This window comes from Xyrauchen texanus, chromosome 27 (genome assembly GCF_025860055.1).
Source record: "Xyrauchen texanus isolate HMW12.3.18 chromosome 27, RBS_HiC_50CHRs, whole genome shotgun sequence".
In the NCBI taxonomy this organism is placed as follows: domain Eukaryota; kingdom Metazoa; phylum Chordata; class Actinopteri; order Cypriniformes; family Catostomidae; genus Xyrauchen; species Xyrauchen texanus.
In genome coordinates this window covers 41354792-41378722 of record NC_068302.1, presented here as the reverse complement: position 1 = coordinate 41378722, position 23931 = coordinate 41354792, and the positions used below count along the sequence as shown (strand labels likewise).

General features: G+C 42.0%; 1 protein-coding gene and 1 pseudogene across 3 annotated transcripts in view; both read right to left on the bottom strand.

Annotated features, from left to right (window-relative positions):
* Positions 1-1469: 1469 nt before the first annotated feature.
* On the bottom strand, positions 1470-9033 carry LOC127620702 (RING finger protein 37-like; annotated as a pseudogene).
* Positions 9034-9997: 964 nt separating this feature from the next.
* Positions 9998-23931, bottom strand: part of LOC127621411 (leucine zipper putative tumor suppressor 3-like) — a 19974-nt gene continuing 6040 nt past the window's right edge. For 2 of the 3 annotated variants that reach the window (XM_052094983.1, XM_052094984.1), the window contains exons 2-6: positions 21344-21898; positions 18782-19321; positions 17389-17709; positions 15138-15368; positions 9998-11199 (exon numbers count right to left, since the gene is read on the bottom strand). In XM_052094983.1, the coding sequence (XP_051950943.1) occupies positions 10552-11199; positions 15138-15368; positions 17389-17709; positions 18782-19321; positions 21344-21811 (2208 nt within the window). In that variant the 5' untranslated portion in view covers positions 21812-21898 and the 3' untranslated portion in view covers positions 9998-10551. Of the gene's footprint in view, positions 11200-15137; positions 15369-17388; positions 17710-18781; positions 19322-21343; positions 21899-22208; positions 22341-23931 lie in introns of those variants that run through there. The other variant, XM_052094982.1, reaches the window with a different exon arrangement.

The window sequence follows — 23931 nt, the reverse complement described above, 5'->3', positions numbered from 1 at the left end:
AGCCTGAAACTGAACTTTTGATCAGATTTTAGGAGTGAACGCACTTAACTGCATAGAGAGATATAGGATGCTCCCTTGCTCCCTATTTAGTGCATGACTTAACCTCCAGTGTGCTGTCTGTCTGCACTGGTCTCAGAACAGTTATAGGAGAGCTATAGGATGCTCCCTTGCTCCCTATTTAGTGCATGACTTAACCTCCAGTGTGCTGTCTGTCTGCACTGGTCTCAGAACAGTTATAGGAGAGCTATAGGATGCTCCCTTGCTCCCTATTTAGTGCATGACTTAACCTCCAGTGTGCTGTCTGTCTGCACTGGTCTCAGAACAGTTATAGGAGAGCTATAGGATGCTCCCTTGCTCCCTATTTAGTGCATGACTTAACCTCCAGTGTGCTGTCTGTCTGCACTGCTCTCAGAACAGTTATAGGAGAGCTATAGGATGCTCCCTTGCTCCCTATTTAGGGAGCATGACTTAACCTCCAGTGTGCTGTCTGTCTGCACTGGTCTCAGAACAGTTATAGGAGAGCTATAGGATGCTCCCTTGCTCCCTATTTAGTGCATGACTTAACCTCCAGTGTGCTGTCTGTCTGCACTGGTCTCAGAACAGTTATAGGAGAGCTATAGGATGCTCACTTGCTCCCTATTTAGTGCATGACTTAACCTCCAGTGTGCTGTCTGTCTGCACTGCTCTCAGAACAGTTATAGGAGAGCTATAGGATGCTCCCTTGCTCCCTATTTAGGGAGCATGACTTAACCTCCAGTGTGCTGTCTGTCTGCACTGGTCTCAGAACAGTTATAGGAGAGCTATAGGATACTCCCTTGCTCCCTATTTAGTGCATGACTTAACCTCCAGTGTGCTGTCTGTCTGCACTGGTCTCAGAACAGTTATAGGAGAGCTATAGGATGCTCCCTTGCTCCCTATTTAGTGCATGACTTAACCTCCAGTGTGCTGTCTGTTTGCATTGGTCTCAGAACAGTTTGAAATGCTCCTTATTTTCAACATAACTCCATATAAAGCCTCTGAAAGACACATTTATCAGTTTTTAGATGAACTCAATATGATAATATACAGTAAATATTGGATATTTGAACTAAAACTGAGCTAACAGTCCACGAATGTTGTCATTGTGTTTAACAGCGTGCCGATTCACTCAAATAAAGGCATATGAGATGAAACTAGAGATTATAATCTTTTGACTCAATCTGGTTGCAGTATAAAAACGTACATTACATCAATGTCATGATCAGATTCTTATTCCGAGACATTCCTGGATAAATGTTTTCACATAGATAAAACATAGTTTGAGGAAGTTTGTTTTTTCAAGATTTGAAGAACCGCATGACCCTAATTGAAGAATCGCTCACACACATTCATTCATATAAAAGTTTTAAAAATGACAAGCGTCTTTCAAGAAATAACGAAACCAATATTTTAAGGAAAATCAAAATGATCAAAATCATTAAACAAAAATGTCAACTATAAATATTCACAAGTGTCAGACAATGGTGTACTCTTGTGATGTCACTGGCGGAGGCAGATGTTCCACACGAGGGGTGTTTAATCGTCACTCTCTGAGAGTCAGATGGGCACTTGTGGTGTAAACAGGATCCACACACACGGTAGAGAGTACGACAGGCCCCTCGAGGAACATGCAGTCAATGAACAAGAGCAAAACACACATTTGTGCCATCCTGAAAATAATAAATAAACAAATACTTACTTAGTTGAAGTATACTTAATCAAACTTAAAACAGGTAAATAAAGCAAGCTGAATGTGCAATGTGTTAGCTTCCAAACAGATTTCCCGTGTTCGACATCAGCCGAGCAAGAAATACATTTCAAAGGTTGAGCAAGTCAATACATTACAAAGGAAGACACAAATGTTCATGTTGACTTTAACATCCAAAAAATGAAACACTCTGAATGTTAACATGATTTTTTAGCCATTTAGCCAATCTTTAAGAATGGCTGAACATTGGTAGTGTTTTGAAAGTAAATATATTCAACCATGATTCCTAACAAAAACTATAGGTTGACCCGCAGTGGATTTTACTGATACCGACAAAACGATCAGCCGATAGTTTATAAAACCGGTTTATAGAATGTCAAACATTTTCTTATTCTTTCTTTACCATGGCGAGCAAAGATAAAAGCCTTTTTGTTCAACCAAAATCGCAATAACAACCAGAAAAAAATCAGATTTGGTGCATTACATGGGACATGTACGTATAAACAAGCCCAAAACACACCAGGGACTTTTATTTTGAAATGATGACAAAACTATCGTCAACTTTATACAGATTTTTTCCAAAAACGATAGTTCCAAAACGCATCTATCGGCGCCTATTAATCGGTAAAACCGATATATCGTCTACCTCTAACAAAAACATCAATGAATTTGATCTGTGCCTCGTCCCATTTGAAGTGTCCTCAATGGGGTTGTTTTTGCTCTGCGTAGTGAACATTGGTAATCCATGAAGGGCCACATTCAACACCTGATCTAAACAGTCTGCTAACCTCCTTTCATGAGCGTCCACACTGAAGAATGACAGTTTTTCCTGTTTGGTTGACACTAGGTCCAATTTTAGAGGCTGAATCAGATCCTAACCCAATTTTTTGGTACAGTTTGGTTCTGTGGACCTTCAGATTGTCCTGGTAAAATGTCTATATCATTCTGGCTTCTACTGGAGTCTGTTGATCTCATGGTTTCTTCAGTGTTTGAAGGCATGAGTCTAGACGGTTGAGGTTTCATTAGTAGGTTATTTTTGCCCCAACTCCTGTTGGCGTCTGCGATGCCAAATGGTCAATGCGACTTTTGAGTAAAGGGTTTGGTAGAGGTTTTGAGTTTCCCGGGTAAAAGGAACACCAGTAAATGGGTCATTTGCTAGACGGCCCCATGTTTCTTCTCTCTTCTGGTACTCCTCTAATGTGCTGTTGTCTGTAACCATCCCACTAGGCAAGATCATTGGGAAAACCAGGAGTTCTTGCGTTAGGGGGTGCAGGAAATCCTCTGGAATTGGCATATCGGCTGGGACGAGATCTGGCTTAGGAGGAACCAAGGTCGGAACATCTAAAGGAGGGGTTGATTTCAGGTTGTTTATGTGGGCTTCATGAATCTTCTCCAGTTCAAAAGGGTGAAAAATGCAAGCAGGAAGCCCCCAAACAGCAAGAGACTTGATGCCAAGAGAAGATCCAGCACCACTGTAAGGTATACTGAGCGACTGCGGCCCACGACTCCAGAACTCCAACAGTTTCGCTTGAAGAGATAGTTGGGCTGGAGCTGGAGGATCAGAGAACGTAGCTTGAGGTTTGAAAGCGGGATGGAGAAAACACACCTGAACTTCCTTCCGCAATTCACAACGAGTGACAAGCTTAAACTGGCCAGAGTCTTGCTCAAACTGCGTTGGAAGTTCATAACAAGATCTCAAGTCTTCAAGAAGCTTTCCCCTGGTCCATGCCTCAGGGCCAAAGCTTAACATCCATCCGACACAACTCCATCTTGTCTAGGAAGCTCAAGGTGACGTGGAGGATAGGTCGGAAGAAGTATTCCAGTTTGAAACCTCTCCGGTGCAAAATTGGGAGCCCAGACAAAAGATTGGAGACATCAAAACTGTCAGCATACAGCTGCAAGAAAAGCAGAGAAAAACTCAACTGAGATCCTGAAGGACCTCTGACGATATTAATACATATCACACAATCCCAGACGTATGTTCAGGGTACAGAACATCACAAGGTCAGCTCAGGCGCAGTTCCCACATAAGACCTCTCGTCCGATTGCACAAGATGAAAAACAAAGTCCCTGAGTTCACAATAGAACCAGAACAGAACAATCTGTTACTCACTGCCATGTTATTGTGTGTATTAAAGAATAGTTCATCCAAATACCCATCATCTTGTTCCAAACCCTGTTTAATTTGTTCTTCGTGGAACACAGTATAAGATTTGTGAGGCAGATTGTTGGACCAAAAGAAATTGGTTTGTGATTTATACTGTTAATCTCGAAAATAGACAAAAAGTATCTTTAAAGTCGTCAATACCAGTGTCAGAAATGAATCATATTTGCCACATGGATGTGATTTTAGGGGTTCATTTTTACCTTTATGATGGTAATTTTGATTGTAACAATATAAGATAAACAGCATCTTATACATTTACACCAAATACTTCAATTTAATCAATTCATTAAAGGAATATATATGAGTTTAATATGAGTTAAGCTCAGTCGACCGCATTTGTAGCTTAGTATTGATTACTATCTATATCAATTATATCATGGCATACAGTATATATAGCCTGTTGAGCATGGCGCTAGCAACACCAAGATCATGGGTTCAATTTGCAGGGAACACACAAACTGATAAAACGTATACCCAGAATGCACTGTAAGTCTCTTTCAGGGATGTAGTGGAGGCTAAACGCACGTAAACGCCGTTTACGCACCTCCCAAAATTCGGAAATAGCGTTTACCCACCTCTAAATTGCGTTTATCCACCTCTAAATAGATAGTTCCTAAGCCATTTTAAATTAAGCTTATGTCGTTTTAGTTTCATATTGTTCATTATTAGTTTCATAGGTTGTTAAACCTAAGACGAAGTCTTTCATAATGCGCTGCTGCCAGTGTTTCCCATGCGCGTGCACCGATATTGACTACTACCAGCTATATACAGCGTGCTGACCTCAACAATCCAGCTGTATTCTAACAATAACTTAGCTCTCCTTATTAGCTAGGCTCCTTGCATGCTGGCTAATAAGTAATAACTGACAGTGCTGTGTTGGACAGATTTATGCAGCGGTGTTCCATGACGGAGAGAGAGAGAGAGGTACGGGTGAGAGAGAGAGAGAGAGAGAGAGGAACGAGCGAGAGGTACGGGTGAGACAGAGAGAGAGAGAGAGAGAGAGACAGGGACGAGCGAGAGGTAGCCAAGTGCTGCGCGAATGCGCTACGGCTCTCTGCAATCAAATACGATTTTAAATAGGCTTAGTAAAAAATAAATCGAAAATCAATGTGTGGCGGTCAGCGTTGATATTGTGGCGGGCAAAAATTCTTTGATTCCAGCTTGTTAAATGTGAATATGTTCTAGTGTCTTCTCTCCTCTGTGACAGCAAACTGAATATCTTTGAGTTGTGGACAAAACGAGACATTTGAGGACGTCATCCTCCTGGGCTTTTGGGAAACACTGATCCACATTGTTCTGACATATTATAGACCAAACAACTAATTGATTAATCGAGAAAATATTCAACAGATTAATCGACTATGAAAATAATCCCAAATCCCTAATCATTATTTACAAGTGCACTGCATTGGAAGCCCTGGATATAAGCCTCCCTCTCTATCTCTCTTAAATATTTTTGTTCTCTCTGTTTTGTCATTTAGTAAACTTTATAGATTTCAATCATATTATTCCTTCTTGGGTCTCTTTAACAAGAACTTAGATTAATGTATGAATTGAATAGTGATTGTGTGACCTATGATGAGGGAACAACCAGTGATACCCTTGGTAGTACCATCAAATGACAGCCTATAGCGATGTCATCAGGATACACATACACCGGTAGGCAGTGGCCCACCTTACCGGGTGACCACGTCATGGTCCACCAGAATTTATAGTTTACCCACCTCTTTTTTTACCACTACACCTCTGGTCTCTTTGGATAAAAATGTACCAAAATCAAATGTAAATTGGATGAAAATGGATACTAATATATATATATATATATATATATATATATATATATATATATATATATATATATATATATATATATATATCAATAAGAAAGATTTCATTGTACTTGTCCAAACATATGGTGCTTTTTGTTAGTGCCACTTCATTAGCCACTCTAGTTCCAACTTGGATAAAATAATTTCCTTAATGAATAAATGTAAATGTGATTAAATAAACGTGAAGTGTGTTGTGTGTTTGTTAGTGTAGCAGACTAAAACACTTAAACATCAAACATCCTGAACCCAAACACATTATTCACACATACAGAATCATTACAAAAGCAGAAGACAGTTTAATAGATTAACAAACACTGAATAAATAAGGCGGAAAACATTTGAACGTTCTGATAAAACAAAACCCGCCCACAGGAGAGGATTAGCAGCCGTGGCGATGACGTCATCGCTGCTCCCGCGGAAAAAAAGACACATGCTTCTCGCTGCTGACAATTGCTGGCGGGAAACAGCTTCTGCAGACCGATGCTGCGTAGATTTCACACTGTACTGTAAAGCTCCTGTTTTATTCCGCCGTGCAGGTGGGGCGGTGACTCAAATAACAAACTAAAAAACAATAAATAAAAAAACCCAACATAAAACAGAGAATCTGCTCCCCATCAGAACTCAACAGCGCCCCTTATATTGTCCAATGAAAAGCCTGTGGTCAAATATGGAACTGCAGCGAGCCCTAACTGTACAGCCAAACCTAAGACTTTTTTTTTTTAAAGTCATCTTTATTGCCAAAAAAGGATACAAATCACAAGTGACTATACATAACAATTTTCAAACATAATATGTAAACAAAATGCAAGAGTTTTGCCAGGGGAAGCTTATAGGTCATTATAACGAAGACAACCATATGTTGACAGTTTTAACTGCCTTTTTGTTGTTGGAGCCAGAAATCAAATTAATATAATGTACAACTTCATGGAGAAAAAGTACTAAATTAGTTTTTTTAGTGCTGAATTTACATTTATGAATGTGAAATTTTGCCAACAGAATTAATACATTTATAATGAAATACATCTTTTCTTTACTTTGCCTTCTATAAAAGCAAAATATAACATTCTCCCACAATAAGGCAACAGCCAAACCCAGGACAACATAACATATAGACAGCTGTGTGACAGACTGCAAATAATCAGATTACAAGCAATACTGATTAACTTATTGTTTCTATGTTTTAGTCAAAAATCGAACTTTTAAAGTGCATGTACAGTATATCTGTGATCAGCTGTTGAGGCTCTGGGTTACTGACCAGAAGGTCCACGTCTAAATATATATATATATATATATATATATGCAAAATTGTATGTATAATGTGTGACCAAAATAAAGGCTTTTATTCTATTGTTTTCTATCAGGAGCCATTTCAGCCCTTATTAAAAATCTCATCATGTTTCAAATGTTTAATGAAAAGTAGGCAGACATTGTATTGATGTAATGTTTGGGTCTAGGTAAACTATTAATTCATCATAAATGTAAAAGTATGAGGACAACACATTTTACGAGTATTTATTTGTTATTGTATTGTATGTGTAGGCTTTTTAACAGTCCCACAAACTTTGAGTATTATCAAAGTCACTCTAGCAAGTTAGTCCACTGTAGGCCATCTTTGGTACGCTCTTGGGAGGCTTCTTCCAGTCATGACAGTGCAGCTCCTGTCTACTTGAATAGGAAAAGATGACAGACAACCAAAACGGTGGGTCAGGATTAAGATCAAAGAACATATTTTAAATCAATCAAATCTGACAACACTGGAATCATAAATTGTGCTTCTTTACCTCAGATTATACAAAAAAAAAAAAAAACGGAATTGTTCCGGCTTGTATAGCTAATGCGCATGCGCATTCTAGAGTTGATTGACAGGCGATGACAGTATCTAAAAGGCGATTGGCTCTTTTACCTGTAAGGCGGGACTTGCCATTGGACGTTCCAATTTCTCCCATCTCTGCTAAATAATCTCTGGTATTATTCAGGAATTTAATCTGCTACAAATCAATTTAAAAATAAATACTTAGTTTTGTACCATAATTTACTGTTTTATCTTGGTGTCTGAATTGACAAAACACAGTATATGTTATTTCGGAAAAAGGACCATGTTGATTTATTTATATTTATTGTTGAATGTATTGTTGGTTGGGGTATTACAGTAACATACAAATGATAAAAGTATAACATCGAAATCAATCAATTCATCAAATCATTACATCGGAATTGCATCAAAAGGAATACGGTTTTGGAAATGGTTGATGCACAATTTGACAGGTAATAAAGTTTTATGTCATGTTTCAGAAAAAAAACAAAGGTAAAAACCTGGCTTTATTAATTCACAATAACCAGAACGATGATATATCAATTATGTTAATCTTTTCAAAATATTCACACGCAACATCTTGGAATTAACCCTTTCACATAAATGACCATCATATTCACAGCCTGTCTCTCTACCCACAACACAGCGACACGTCACATGATCAAAAAATCTGTAGCAGCATCTGTCCCTCTGAAACACACCGAGCCACTCACTCTTGTGCACAACAGCAAAGACATTCCAGAAACAGTCGTTTAGAATAAGGAAAGCAAGTTTGGTTTAATTCCCCAAATGTAAACTAGGTAAAGTCAAGTAATTCTGCCAACTGGAGCTCACTGTCTGCTCTCTGGCGACCGCTAGTGGTCATGTTTAGTCACCGCAGTCAGTAGCAGTGATGGGGACTGATAATGCCCTCTATTAACCCTAAAATATTTAACGATCCCTGAAGCATTAATGCTTCTCTCATCCCACAAAACACTCTGAACTAACATCAGTTTCCTTCAAATTGGTCTCTCTTCTCACAATAAATAAATAAATAAATAATATCCCTTTCTATCTTTTAAGATCGAATCGTACAAACCATATTCACAGTAGCGCCATCTTTAAATTTTGACGGTTGGGAAAGACAGCGCGACTGTGAGGGATATTCTTTCCAATAACATAAACAAACCAAAATTACATAGTCGATACTGAAATAATTTTCAGTAGACAAAAAACTATAGAAAATGTGAGTTGTGTAAAATTAGATGTGATCTAGGAGCGGGATTCCAACCGGCATGCTAACAAGGAGGCTAAAGGCTACAGCCCCTAGCGTCAGTCGCTAGTGCGCCTCTTGAGGCCAGGGGAGAGAGGTTTACATTGCACAGCTAACTGCCGTCAGAAATTAAATATGGTGCTACTGTAAATAAAGTCTAAAACCAACTGTTTACGGAACTCTTTTTTTCTTACAGGAATAGTTCACCCAAAAATGAAAATTCTCTCATTAATTACTCACCCTCATGTTGATTTTCAAGCATCAAGGAGAATCTTCACACAGCTTTTTCCATACAATGACAGTTCATGGTGACCACATGTCTGTCAAGCTCCAAAAAAAGACAAAACCATCATAAAAACATCTTGAGCAAATGACAACATTTTGTAGTTTCTCAGACAAATCTTTAAAATGAATTTAGAAGGGAGTATGGTCCTATTTTTGTAATCTTTTTTTTGGAGCTTAACAGACCTGGTTCCCATTGTTTGGTAAGTTACTCAAAAATAGTAATCCACTACAAGTTACCTCTTAATTCTCTAAAATGATAATTGCAACCAGTCCTATTCTACCCGCTTCGAATGGGATTCGAACTGGCATCTCAGGCATGGGAGATGGGTGCGCTAATGAGGAGGCTAAAAGCTGCAGCCTCTAGCGTCAGTCGCTCACTGATTTACACACTGCACACCTACCATCTAGCTGGCTACCATTACACTCACCTCCCTAAGCCTCACTCCCAACTGGGTCATGGCTCAACTGTCACTGGTCTTACTTGACCTGCTCCAAGCAGGATTCAAGCGTGTCTCTCTGGCATGTGAGGTGGGCACGCTAACAAGGAGGCTAAAGGCTACAGCCTCTAATGTCTAATGGGCCTCTTGAGGCCAGGGGAGTGAGGTTTATACACTGCACAGATACCTACCAGCTGGCCAGCTACACTTGGTACCAGGTGTGGGGTTTAGGGGGGTGAGTGTAACAGTGGCCAGCGTAGCTGTGCAGTGTGTAAACCTCACTCCCCTGACCTCAAGAGGCCCACTAGCGACTGACGCTAGAGCCTTTAGCCTCCTTGTTAGCGCACCTGCCTCCCATGCCAGAGACGCAAGTTCGAATCCCACTCGGAGAGGGTCGAGCAGGACCGGTTGCATAATCAGATTGCATTACTGATTGTTTCATCAAAAAGTAATCACATTACTAATTACTTTACATTAAAGTTTCCACCTTGTTTATTTTCCTTCAGCTGTCGCACACATACATATGAACATAATTTATGTTTTAAATGTATTCTACATAAATAATATTATTCCAGAAGTGTGTAACATAAGTAATTAAATTAAAGCCAGTAACCATAATCTGATTACAATCATCACCAAAAGTAATTAGATTAGACTTTGTACACTGTTGGTCACATGCGTTGTATGAAAAAGAGCTGTCTAAAGATTCTTCAAAAATCGTCCTTTTTTGTTACACATATAAAAATATTAGAATACAGGTTTGGAGTAAATAATGACAGAATTTTGGGGTCAACTAGTTTTTTAATATCACTGTTGCTTTTAGTTTTAAACGGAGAAATGTCAAAAGCTCAGCTTCTTAAATGCTGGAGAAATATGTGCGTTTGTATCTGACAGGGTCACTTTTATATCACCAGCAAATTAACTGCATTTTACTTTGTTCTCTTGGAGAAAAACAGCTCCCATCTCTGCAGTCTGTAGTGCCTGTTTGGGTCTTTAGACAGAACTCATGAACTTAATTTTATTTGTCTATATTGAGCAAATGTTAAATCTCTGTGGACTCGATCCGCTCCAAGCGAGTAGGCCCCGGCCACGGTGGAGCAAGCTGGTGTAGTGCCGAAGGTTTGGGATCGTCTACGGTCGGCGACAGAGTGACGGTTACTGGGACAGGGATGGAGAGACTGACGGGTGGCGGTGAGCTGGGCGTCATGGCGAGTTTAACACCGAGCTGCCCAATGCGCTCCTCCAGCGCCTGGTTCTTCTGCAGTGTTTCCACGTAACTGAGCTGGAGCTGCGCCTGATACTTCAGCACGCGCTCTTTCTCGTCCTGCCAGGTGTGGCGCTCTTGAGTGAAGGTGAGCGCTTGTCGTTCTCGCTGCTGTTGCTCAAGGTGCAGCTCCCCCTGCAGGCACTCCAGCTGATGCCGCAGTTCCCCCGCCTCCTGCCGTTGCGCTTTGGCCTCGTCGCTCTGCAGGCTCAGGAAAGTGTCGACGGTAGCGCTGAGGGGTGTGAGCGCGGTAAGGGCATCGGCCGTGCAGGGAGAGTGGAGGCCGGCCCATGGTAAACTGCTACTGCCACTGATGCGACTCAGACCGACGGCGCGATCGTTTCTGCAGCTCAGCTCACTCAGAGCGTGTTTGAGACCCAGAACCTCAGCTTCAAACACAACCAGCTTGTCACGTAGCATTGATACCTGCAAATACACAAATCAAATGCTTATAGTGTTGAATATGAATCAAATTACTGTTTCAATACCACTTTTCTCAACTTTTGATATGTTGGATCAATTTGGTTTCAGAAAGTAATATGTGGAGGTGAACAGACTGTCTTGAATATACAATAACACAAAAGTCCTGAAATTCAAAGGTCCAAAGGTTTAAGCTAGAAAAGAGTGGCCGTGGCGAAGCAAACTAGAAACAACTAACTAGTTTATAAATTTTGAAGGCAAACTTTAAGTTGGCTTGTAAAGCCTTGCCTGAAAGTATAAAAGCTTGGAGTTTGGTGACCGGACGGACAGACGGATAGACAAACAGACAGATGGTAGCATGTTTTAGCATGTAGCTAGGTGTTTCTGGCATGTAGCTAGGCATTGCTAGCATGTTTGTTATAATGTTTAACATGAATCTATGTGTTGCTAACATGTTGCTAGGCATTGTTAACATGTTTTACCATGCAGTTAGGCATTGTTAGCATGTTGTTGGAATGTTTTAGAATGTAGATAGGTGCTACTGGCATGTAGCTAGGCATTGCTAACATGTTTGTTACAATGTTTAGCATGAATCTATGTGTTGCTCACATGTTGCTAGGCATTGTTAGCATGTTTTACCATGCAATTAGGCATTGTTAGCATGTTGTTAGAATGTTTTAGCATGTAGATAGGTGTTACTGACATGTAGCTAGGCATTGCTAACATGTTTGTTACAATGTTTAGCATGAATCTATGTGTTGCTCACATGTTGCTAGGCATTATTAGCATGTTTACCATGCAGTTAGGCGTTGTTAACATGTTGTTAGAATGTTTTAGCATGTAGCTAGGTGTTTCTGGCATGTAGCTAGGCATTGCTAGCATGTTTGTTACAATGTTTAACATGAATCTATGTGTTGCTCACATGTTGCTAGGCATTGTTAACATGTTTTACCATGCAGTTAGGCGTTGTTATCATGTTGTTAGAATGTTTTAGCATGTAGCTAGGTGTTTCTGGCATGTAGCTAGGCATTGCTAGCATGTTTGTTACAATGTTTAGCATGAATCTATGTGTTGCTCACATGTTGCTAGGCATTGTTAGCATGTTTTACCATGCAATTAGGCGTTGTTAACATGTTGTTAGAATGTTTTAGCATGTAGATAGGTGTTACTGGCATGTAGCTAGGCATTGCTAACATGTTTGTTACAATGTTTAGCATTAATCTATGTGTTGCTCACATGTTGCTAGGCATTGTTAGCATGTTTTACCATGCAATTAGGCGTTGTTAGCATGTTGTTAGAATGTTTTAGCATGTAGATAGGTGTTATTGACATGTAGCTAGGCATTGCTAACATGTTTGTTACAATTTTTAGCATGAATCTATGTGTTGCTCACATGTTGCTAGGCATTGTTAGCATGTTTACCATGCAGGTAGGCATTGTTAGCATGTTGTTAGAATGTTTTAGCATGTAGCTAGGTGTTTCTGGCATGTAGCTAGGCATTGTTAACATGTTTGTTACAATGTTTAGCATGAATCTATGTGTTGCTCACATGTTGCTAGGCATTGTTAGCATGTTTTACCATGCAATTAGGCTTTGTTAGCATGTTGTTAGAATGTTTTAGCATGTAGATAGGTGTTACTGGCATGTAGCTAGGCATTGCTAACATGTTTGTTACAATGTTTAGCATGAATCTATGTGTTGCTCACATGTTGCTAGGCATTGTTAGCATGTTTACCATGCAGTTAGGCATTGTTAGCATGTTGTTAGAATGTTTTAGCATGTAGCTAGGTGTTTCTGGCATGTAGCTAGGCATTGCTAACATGTTTGTTACAATGTTTAACATGAATCTATGTGTTGCTCACATGTTGCTAGGCATTGTTAGCATGTTTTACCATGCAGTTAGGCATTGTTAGCATGTTGTTAGAATGCTTTTGCATGTTGCTAGGTGTTTCTAGCATGTTTTAACATAAACCTAGTTATTTCTAACATGTTTCTAGAATGTCTAGCATTACGCTAGGTGTTGCTAGCATGATGCTAGTATGTTTAGCATGAAGCTAGGTGTGATAAAATCACTCACTAACCTTTTTATGTGTAAAATGTTATACAGGGCCGCCGCTGGCCAATACGATCCGCGATCGTCGGATAGTTTGGGGGTGGGGGCCATGGGTGTGCGTGATGAGAGTGTGGGGGTTGGCTTGATGCGAGTGCGAAGCGATCGTCTGTGTTCTGCGACAGCTTTCGGGTCCTTGAATAACATATAATGTGTGAGTAAGGGCAAATGGTGGAGTTTCTGGTGCCCCCTAGGGTAAGATAGTATTGTTGTTGTATTGTTTGTGCACTGGAAGCTAATGTCACCAAGAAATGTACTTGTTTATGGACGCATCCTTGGCAATAAAGCTCATTCTGATTCTCATTTTGAATCACTTTGTTGCAATGACGGCGTAATGTTCGATACAGAAGTATAAATCGGTAAATGGGCACTTAGTTACAATTCACGCACTGTTAAATATTTGAGCGTTGCCCCATTAAACTGAGGTAGAACGTAACCCTATGTATACTGTACTCTACATTTACTCTACACTTGTTTACATTAACGAGAGAGAAATTCTCGGCAACTCTTCAGTATGAAACCGATTTAAACATTGCACTTTCCTGTGCGCATCACCCGATGTCAATTTTAAATAAAATATATATAGCCTTATTTTCTTTACATACATTTCAATAGAAATATTATTTATTATTGCTGACGATTATGTTTGAACATCAACTTTTACAAGAAAACATAAAAATTCACCAGCTTTTCAACACTAATACAAATTTAAAAGCTGATTTTTGGACCAATAAAGATAACAACGCCATGTTACGCGACTACACACCACTTTACATCCTACTAGCTAAGTCTAGCGTTAAAGCTCCGTACACCCTGCCAGTGACTTTGTCACTGCAGGTAGCCAGTGGATGGCGGTGAAGTCGCTAGTGGGCGTTCCCACTACTGGTTGCCTAGTAACGTATATAAATGACATTCACGGATGTCATTCCATTGCTGTTGACAGCGAATCGCTTTTCTTGCCACTAAAAACAAACATTTTGGAGGGAAAAGACTAAATATAAATGGAATCAGTACATTAAATGCTTTATATCAAAGATGAGCGAGAAACAAGGCGTACTGTTTGCCATAGCGGCGGTTTATCTGCGGCGCAAACGCAAACGCCGGTCTGTCTGGGTCCACAAAACCATTCAATCTCAGAGTCAGCACGGCGAGTACCACCGGCTGGTGCAAGAGCTGCGGCTGGATATACCATATCCATATCATAGAGCACTGGAAAATTGCTAACAGCAAGAATTAGCCTTTCATCCATCTTTCCGTTACTGCAGGAGCTGAGAGAGAGAGAAGCATCACGTGAGCTCTCTCGTCTTCTCTCCTATTGGCTGTCGCTTCCGTTAGTCGCTCTTCATTTCGCCCACGGGCGCAGCTCGTGTCGCCGGAAGTCGCTGTGCTCTCATTGAAAATGAATGGGATGGTGACGCTGTCGCGCGCGATGTCGCTGGCGATGTTGCTGGCGATGTCGCTGGCAGTGTGTACGCAGCTTAAGAACTGGTGGTGAAAACAAATTAAGTCCCAACTTAATTGAGACCTTAACACGCAGCTGATGCAACTCTACCCTGCTGTCTAGATCTGACTGAGTCCCTCCTTCAATGTAAGTCTATGGGTTTTTTCAGGTGAAAATGTTAAATATCAGCACACCTCTCAATAACACACATGATTTGAGGGATCATTCATGTCTGGAACAGGAACAGAGGTTTGAGCAAATCACTATGAGAGTTAGTAATAGTTTATGATAATAATGTATATGTTTTATTAGGGAGTATAGTGAGTTTTAATGATGTGAACACATTCTAACTCATGATGATAGTGTATATGTTTTTGTTTTGAGATGTTTTACCTCTGTCAGCATTCTCTTGAGTTCTCCCTCACATCTCTCCAGCTCTCGGCTCTTGTTGGTGTATGAGTCCTTCAGGCTGATCATGGTCTCCTCTCTCTCCTTCAGCTGGGCGTTCAGTTCCTTCACTTGACCCCTGAGGGCCACCATCTCGCCCACCCGCTGGGTCACCTCGTTCTGACTCTCTCTCAACTGCTGCTTGAGCAGAGAAATCTCACCTGCTTTCTGACACAACTGAACAATAGAAAGCACATTCTTAATCAAGTAGCCTTCACTGGCTTAACAGCTCCATTATTGATTATGTTAGTATTTTTGAGGAAGAAATATTTGTAAATATGAAATGCATTTTTTTATTGCATTTACTGCCCTCAGAAGCCTGTTATCAAATTACTAAATAATTGCAGATTTCAGCAGAGTAGATGTCTGTTGACACACACCTTTTAGAGGCATAAATGCAATCCAATAATGTATCCTAACTATATATTAAATAGCAAACAAAAAATGTAATACAAAAAAAATCTTTCATTTACTATTTAATAAAAACACTAAGGTGTATGTCTCTATTCAGAAATCTGTATGGCCACATATGAACATACAGTATATATATACTGTATATATACACATTATAGTTCATGTATTGTGGAAATGACATGCCTAAAAATGTACGTCCTCATGTGTGGACAGTGGGACTAATTTGCGAAATTTTAAATAATACCAAAATATAGAAAATTCAAAGTAATGTCCAATCACAGTCAACCATGTTAAAATAAAATGATCCATTCTAAATGTTGAATCTATGAACTGATGATCATTGAGTGTCCAAACATCATCTGCAGCCTGAAACTGAACTTTTGATCCGATTTTAGGAGTGAACGCACTTAACTGCATACAGAGATATAGGATGCTCCCTTGCTCCCTATTTAGTGCATGACTTAACCTCCAGTGTGCTGTCTGTCTGCACTGATCTCAGAACAGTTATAGAGAGCTATAGGATGCTCCCTTGCTCCCTATTTAGTGCATGACTTAACCTCCAGTGTGCTGTCTGTCTGCACTGGTCTCAGAACAGTTATAGAGAGCTATAGGATGCTCCCTTGCTCCCTATTTAGTGCATGACTTAACCTCCAGTGTGCTGTCTGTCTGCACTGATCTCAGAACAGTTATAGAGAGCTATAGGATGCTCCCTTGCTCCCTATTTAGTGCATGACTTAACCTCCAGTGTGCTGTCTGTCTGCACTGGTCTCAGAACAGTTATAGAGAGCTATAGGATGCTCCCTTGCTCCCTATTTAGTGAATGACTTAACCTCCAGTGTGCTGTCTGTCTGCACTGATCTCAGAACAGTTATAGAGAGCTATAGGATGCTCCCTTGCTCCCTATTTAGTGCATGACTTAACCTCCAGTGTGCTGTCTGTCTGCACTGGTCTCAGAACAGTTATAGGAGAGCTATTGGATTCTCCCTTGCTCCCTATTTAGTGCATGACTTAACCTCCAGTGTGCTGTCTGTCTGCACTGATCTCAGAACAGTTATAGGAGAGCTATAGGATGCTCCCTTGCTCCCTATTTAGTGCATGACTTAACCTCCAGTGTGCTGTCTGTCTGCACTGATCTCAGAACAGTTATAGGAGAGCTATAGGATGCTCCCTTGCTCCCTATTTAGTGAATGACTTAACCTCCAGTGTGCTGTCTGTCTGCACTGATCTCAGAACAGTTATAGAGAGCTATAGGATGCTCCCTTGCTCCCTATTTAGTGCATGACTTAACCTCCAGTGTGCTGTCTGTCTGCACTGGTCTCAGAACAGTTATAGGAGAGATATAGGATGCTCCCTTGCTCCCTATTTAGTGCATGACTTAACCTCCAGTGTGCTGTCTGTCTGCACTGGTCTCAGAACAGTTATAGGAGAGCTATAGGATGCTCCCTTGCTCCCTATTTAGTGCATGACTTAACCTCCAGTGTGCTGTCTGTCTGCACTGGTCTCAGAACAGTTATAGGAGAGCTATAGGATGCTCCCTTGCTCCCTATTTAGTGCATGACTTAACCTCCAGTGTGCTGTCTGTCTGCACTGGTCTCAGAACAGTTATAGGAGAGCTATAGGATGCACCCTTGCTCCCTATTTAGTGCATGACTTAACCTCCAGTGTGCTGTCTGTCTGCACTGATCTCAGAACAGTTTGAAATGCATTTTATTGTCATCATAACTCCATATAAAGCCACGTCATGTAGTATTGTAGTTTTACGTCTGTGATTTGCTCCTCTCACCTCCCACTTGGTCTCCTCCAGACGGGGCAGAATATCGGCCTGCTCCTTTCGGTAATCCAGACACTTTCTCTCCAGCTCCTCTCTCTGGGCGAGCAGAGCGCTGACCTCCTCCTGCAGTCGCCCTTTATCCTGCTGCAGACGGGCGATGTGTGCCTGCAGAGCTTGTTGGGTGCGCTGAGCCCGACGGGTCACCTGCTGCAGACGCCCGACGTAGTTCTGCCTCAACTCCTCCATCTCACGCTTCCACACGCGCTGTTTCTCCTCAAACACCTGCACGATGGCCGCCTCGCTCTGGTCCAGGTTACGACGCATGTGCAACACCTGTGGAAGAGAGGAGAACAATGTGCACTGTAGTTTGTTAAAAGGGTCAAATGATCATAAAAACGATTCTGTACAGAGACTGAACACAACAAGAACAAATACCAGTCAAAGAAATCACATTCACTTTTCCATGACATTTAATGGCTTAATTAACTTAAATAGAGTTTACCAGATCTGGGAAAAAAATTTAATAAATAAAAATAAAAAATAAATATATATACATTTTTTTTTTTATTCCCTGACATTTAAAGGTGAAAAACCCGTAGTCAAATTAAATGCATGATATGGAAAATAATTAATCAATGTAATCAAATTTAAAGTTTTTATTTTAATTTTAATTAAAAAATGTTATCAACTTTTTGTCTTCAGTAGTTTATTTTAAATCATTCTGTGGTGTGAGAAATTAATTTTATAAAATACATGTATATGGAGGCCGAAAACTGCAAAAATAATAAATAAATAAATACACAAATACATATATAAATAAGTAAATAAATCCACATATTTATGCATAAATAAATATATGACTAATTAAATATGTGAGGATATGTACACATAATTAAATAACAGTTTGCATTTCCCCAACTGTTTATTTCTGTTTTATATTGTATTATTTTTGCATCGATTGGTGCATTTATTTATTTTATTTATTTATAAATCTCCTCACACATTTAATTATTTATATATTTATTTATGCACGAATATGCAGATTTATTCATTTATTTCTACATTTATTTGTGCATTTATTTATTTATTTATTTATTATGTTTTGCAGATTTGTCCTCTATACAAATATTCCACGTAGTCTCTAAATTAATATGAGCTCATAAAAGATGCACGCATAATAATTATTAAAATGTTTGATTTAAAATGGTTTTAGATGGAAATAAAGCAGGACGTCAACTTTCATAAAGCTTTTTATGTCCGCTAGCTGAAAACAAGATCAATAAAAAAATAAAATCTTAAATAATATATATAATTTAAGTTAAGCATTGAAACACATTTGGTGTGAACAGCCCCCAAAACGCTTCCATTCTGGATCGTTCCACCCCTGGGAATCTGTAACCCTCACCTCCTGTTCCTTCTCCCAGAGTCTGTCCGCCAGGTCTTGGATGATGTCATCAGTGGATGCCGAGGGCTGGACCATTCCAGTGTCGTTGGTCAGATGACAGAGTCTCCGATAGGACAAGCAGCTCTTGCCAGTGGAGGACTGGCTGCTGTCTGACACACTCAGGCCGTTCTGATACTTCGGTTTGTCCACTTTATCCAGCGCCGCCGCTGTGGTGCCCAGTCGGTTGATGTGACTGGTCGAGGCACTGAGCGGGCCGAGAGCTTGCGGGGGTCCGTAACTCAAACCCGGCCCCGCGTAAGTGGGCAAACTGGTCAGAGAGTTCCGTCCCGAGTCAGACATGCCGCCCTGGCCATCAGTCCCACTGGAGGGGTCTCTATCTGGACTGTCCTGCTCACAGAGGGACTGTGGGGCATCAGAGCCATCTCCGCTCCCAGCAGAACGAGCTCCGCTTCCAGACTGACCAACCAGGTTCTGCAAGGAGTGAAAGCTCTTGGGCACAACGGGTTTGAAGGCAGAGGGGCGAATCAGCGCAGAAGTGTTCTGAAAGACAAAATAAATCCCAGTCTCTAGATACAGCATAATTAAACAGTCCTCAAACATGATCTATCTATGGAAAGTTTCTGTGGTTCTAGTGTGGATGAGAGGTGTAAACAACAAAATGAATGGGCACTATTTTAAGAGCACTAGCGATAAGCACGATTCTAGGTGACCATGCACAAAGTCAATGGGCATAGCCATGAAGTTTTAGTATTTTCGTGCATGCATGAGTAAGTCTTGGCGCAAGTGGGTTTGGCAAAATTGCACGTGCAAAGTGCTAATGGGGCTGGGTCAAGTGGAATTTAATTCGGAGGTTCTTCTCCGGTTATTGCACCATCTGCATCCTATTATATAGTCCATTCCATCAAGCACAGGCCAAATGCTTTCTAGAACTAAAATGGACCCTCTCCCTTCATCTGTTCAGTGATGGTTGTAGTGGTGTGTGGGCACCTGGAATTGTATGACACAATGTCAACTTATCTGGGACTTCCACAACAGATACAGAGCAGCAATTGTTGTGTGTGGCAGGGCGGAGGGCGGAGGGTGGGGCCGGGTCATGATCCTACACACCCGGTCCTGTATTAGGCTAATTATGCCTCCATGAGGGTTAAAGGTCGATTGCAGAGGATCGTGCGGGAGAGAGAAATCGTTTACGGACATGTCCGTCATGTGTGTGTTTATGTTGTCTTTTAAGTTTATCATTAAACTATTATTTATATTGAAAAGCCGGTTCTCGCCTCCTCCTTTCCATTGATCACTTTACGCTGGTGCCGGAAACCCGGGAAGGAGGAGGGATACGCCGTAGTAGAGTTCTCGCCACTACCATCCACCCCAACGGAGCAGCCGACCGCGAGGGGAGAAGGGGCTCCTAACCGACCGCCTGGAGCGGTCAGGGCCGCTGCCAGGGGTTTAGGAGTCGCCTACCGGCCGCTGAAACGCAGCGGGGTTTACGACCGCCGATCGCAAGCGGGGAGGGGCTCACTGGCGACCACCTGGAGCTGGAGAACCGCTGCCAGGGGCGAGGGAGACCCCTTCTGTTCCCTGGAGGACTGCCTCTGATCCGCCCGGAAAGATGCGGCTGTCATCCGATAGAGGGTGGAGGAGTGGCCGAGGAACAAGCTGCGGCGTATCGGAGAACTGGCGAGGTTTTTGTTTTTTTCCATCTCTCTCTCTCTCTCTCTCACTGTCGCTCAGCGTTGGCCTTTTCCCTCTTTTGAATTTTACAGTGTTTTTTGGGGGGTACTACACTGTTACAGGAAGTACCCCCCATTTTAATTATTTCTGTTTCCCTCCCCTTGTCCCCTCCCTTGTCCAGGTAGATGGGGATGACCTGCCGGCAGACTGTATGTAAACCACGCCCTCCTCCAGGGAAAGGGGAGGGGGTGTACGTCAGGCTGGGGGCTCCCCAGCCTGAGAGAACAAGGGAGGAATGTGGCAGGGTGGAGGGCGGGGCCGGGTCGTGATCCTACACACCCGGTCCCGTATTAGGCTAATTATGCCTCCGTGAGGTTTAAAGGTCGGCTGCAGGGGATCGTGCGGGAGAGAGAGATCGTTTACGGACATGTCCGTCATGTGTGTTTGTGTCTTCTTTTAAGTTTATCATTAAACTATTATTTATATTGAAAAGCCGGTTCTCGCCTCCTCCTTTCCATTGATCACTTTACATTGTGATATCAGCTATGGTTGATGGCGGAAAGATAAGTTGTCGTAGAAGCCCCTCCTCCAGTCCTTTTCCGGAAGAAAAGGGGGGATACTCACGGGTTCACGTTACTCACGTGAACGTGAGTTTAAACATAAATTTAATTATGTTTTAAAAAAATAAAACATAATTTTATTTCATGTCTAGAGGCTGCTGTTATATTGTAATAATAAAAAATTGGCTATAAATATATATAAATGCAACTATTGGCCCGGTGCAACTAATATATAAATGCAACTATTGGCACCTATTAATCGGTAAAACCGATAAATCGGTCTACCTCGATTAACAACATTTGGTATGATTATGGTAGATTTCAGTCAAACCTGCTCGAGTTTTCCAGAGACGGTGAGAATCTTGGGTGGTGTGCGACTGTCTCTCTTGGTATTGTTGCCGCTTCTACCCTTCACTGGTGCCACGACATCACGATTCTTCACACCACCATGACCCACGACGTTACTGCAGACGTCTAGAGATATCCCTCCTCCCGCTCTGTGTCCATCCCTGCGGCGTGCGCCGTTACCCTCCAGCCCATTGCAGTTGGTGGGAAGCCGCTCCAGGTGAGAGGAGGCGCTGTTGAGCTGGACTCGATCCGTGGTGATGCTGCTGCTCCCTCGCTCATCGCTGGAGCCCTCCGAGGTGGATGGGGGCGCGTGGAGACGCTCGGCGCTGTAGCTGCGGTCAGCAGGCCCGCGGCGGGAGAGTGGCGGACCACGGGGGAGGGTGGTACGTGTGCCCACGCTCTTCATGGCAAACTCCTGCTCGCCAGCCACCCCGCTGCCAACACTGCCCATCCTGCAGGAACCTGAGCGTCAGTCAAACCAGCAACCATCTGTATGAGCCATTGCAGCTGCCGTACCTCCAGTCAGATGACTTCAACACTACAGAGAGAAAGAAAAACCTTTAATTTCCCTGCTGAATATAAAGACAGCTTAAACAGCCTAAGATGGTTTGCTGGCCAAGGCTGATCAGCTAAAATGCCCCCAAAATCCCTCTGAATGATAAATGAGCAATATTCCATGTTCAATGCAAGTTCAGCGATTGTCTTGGTTTCGGTTTAGAGTTTAACTGCGGTGGCACTGCGTTTTGAGCATGCAAAATTAGTGCACAGGATGTGATGTCACATAGAAGGGCTTTTGCATTCAGTAAATAAATAATATTTAATAAAAACAATTCAAACCGTCTACTTACTCTCCAGCAACCATAAACGCGGATTTCCAGTTTCACGATGTAGTGCGGTCGCACAGTGTCTGTTCTCCCACTTTTTTCTTAATGAGTGCTTTTTACAGCTGTCGCTTCAAATAGTTTTCATGCCAATAAGTGTCTTAAATGAACAGGGAACGAAGTGGTGAACAATCGGACCAGACGGCATTCCAGGAGCCAGTTTAAGGCAAAGTGGCTCCATTTTGATTGGATCGTGGCAGGACCAACACAAACAAACACAAACGTGGCAGGACCAACAGATAAGCAATTGGTCTGCACTTAAAAAGCGGCTTTTTTAACCTTAGTGGTAATCTAACCTTAGCTGCTTCCCATTCACACACACACACACACACACACACACACACACACCGATTACGGCAGAGCTGGCATGTAGGTCCTTAGTAGATCCTCGTTGTGGCACGGTTACTCGCCTCAATCCAGGTGGCGGAGGACAAGTCTCAGTTGCCTCCGCGTCTGAGACCGTCAATCGGCGCATCTGATCACGTGACTCGTTGTGCATGACACTGCGGAGACTCACAGCATGTGGAGGCTCATGCTACTCTCCACGATCCACACACAACTCACCACACACCCCATTGAGAGAACCACTAATCACCACCACGAGGAGGTTACCCCATGTGACTCTACCCTCCCTAGCAACTGGCCCAATTTGGTTGCTTAGGAGACCTGGCTGGAGCACACCCTGGATTCGAACTCACGACTCCAGGGGTGGTAGTCAGCGTCAATACTCGTTGAGCTACCCAGACACCACACATCGATGTGTTTATTAAGACCAATAGGTCAAAATCTGTTTCTCCTTTTTTGTTATGGAAAACCTTTAAAGCAGTGATCCATGGGTATATTTCATACACTGGTTATAAGAACAAGCAAAGGAAACAAAAGCTGCAAGTCATAGTTTAATCGATCACTGATATTGATGAGCAGCACTCTAATAACCCCACTCCTGAGCTGTGGGCTAGGCTCTTGGCATCCTATTTAAAGGGACTAGCTGCCTCCCATTTAATTACTTGGGTTTATGACTCATCCCGCACCTTAATCACAAATCCATCTGACATTAATGATGTTGTATCTTCTTTTTACCCTAACCTTTATAAATCAGAATCACCTAAAGGTGATTTCGTCCTGGAATATTTTTTAGATGGCTTAGACATTCCACATATTGATAGAGATATAGCAAACGATCTTGATAAAAGTGTAGATTTAGATGAGACTGCAAATGGTCTCCAGCACATGCAAGGCGGTAAGGCAGCAGGTCCAGACAGCTTTCTGATTGAATTCTACAAAAGGTTTGCTGAACAGCTGGCACCTTTATTGTTAGATATGTACAATGATTCTTTTATTTTTCTCCCAATTTGGAACACCCAATTCCCAATGCGTTATAAGTCCTCATGGTGGCGTAGTGACTCGCCTCAAACCGAGTAGCGGAGGACGAATCTCAGTCGCCTCCGCGTCTGAGAACGTCAATCCGCGCATCTTATCACGTGACTTGTTGAGCATGTTACCGTGGAGACGTAGCGCGTGTGGAGGCTTCACGCTATTCTCCGCGGCATCCACGCACAACTCACCACACGCCCCACCGAGAGCGAGAACCACATTATAGTGACCACGAGGAGGTTACCCCATGTGACTCTACCCTCCCTAGCAACCGGGCCAATTTGGTTGCTTAGGAGACCTTACTGGAGTCACTCAG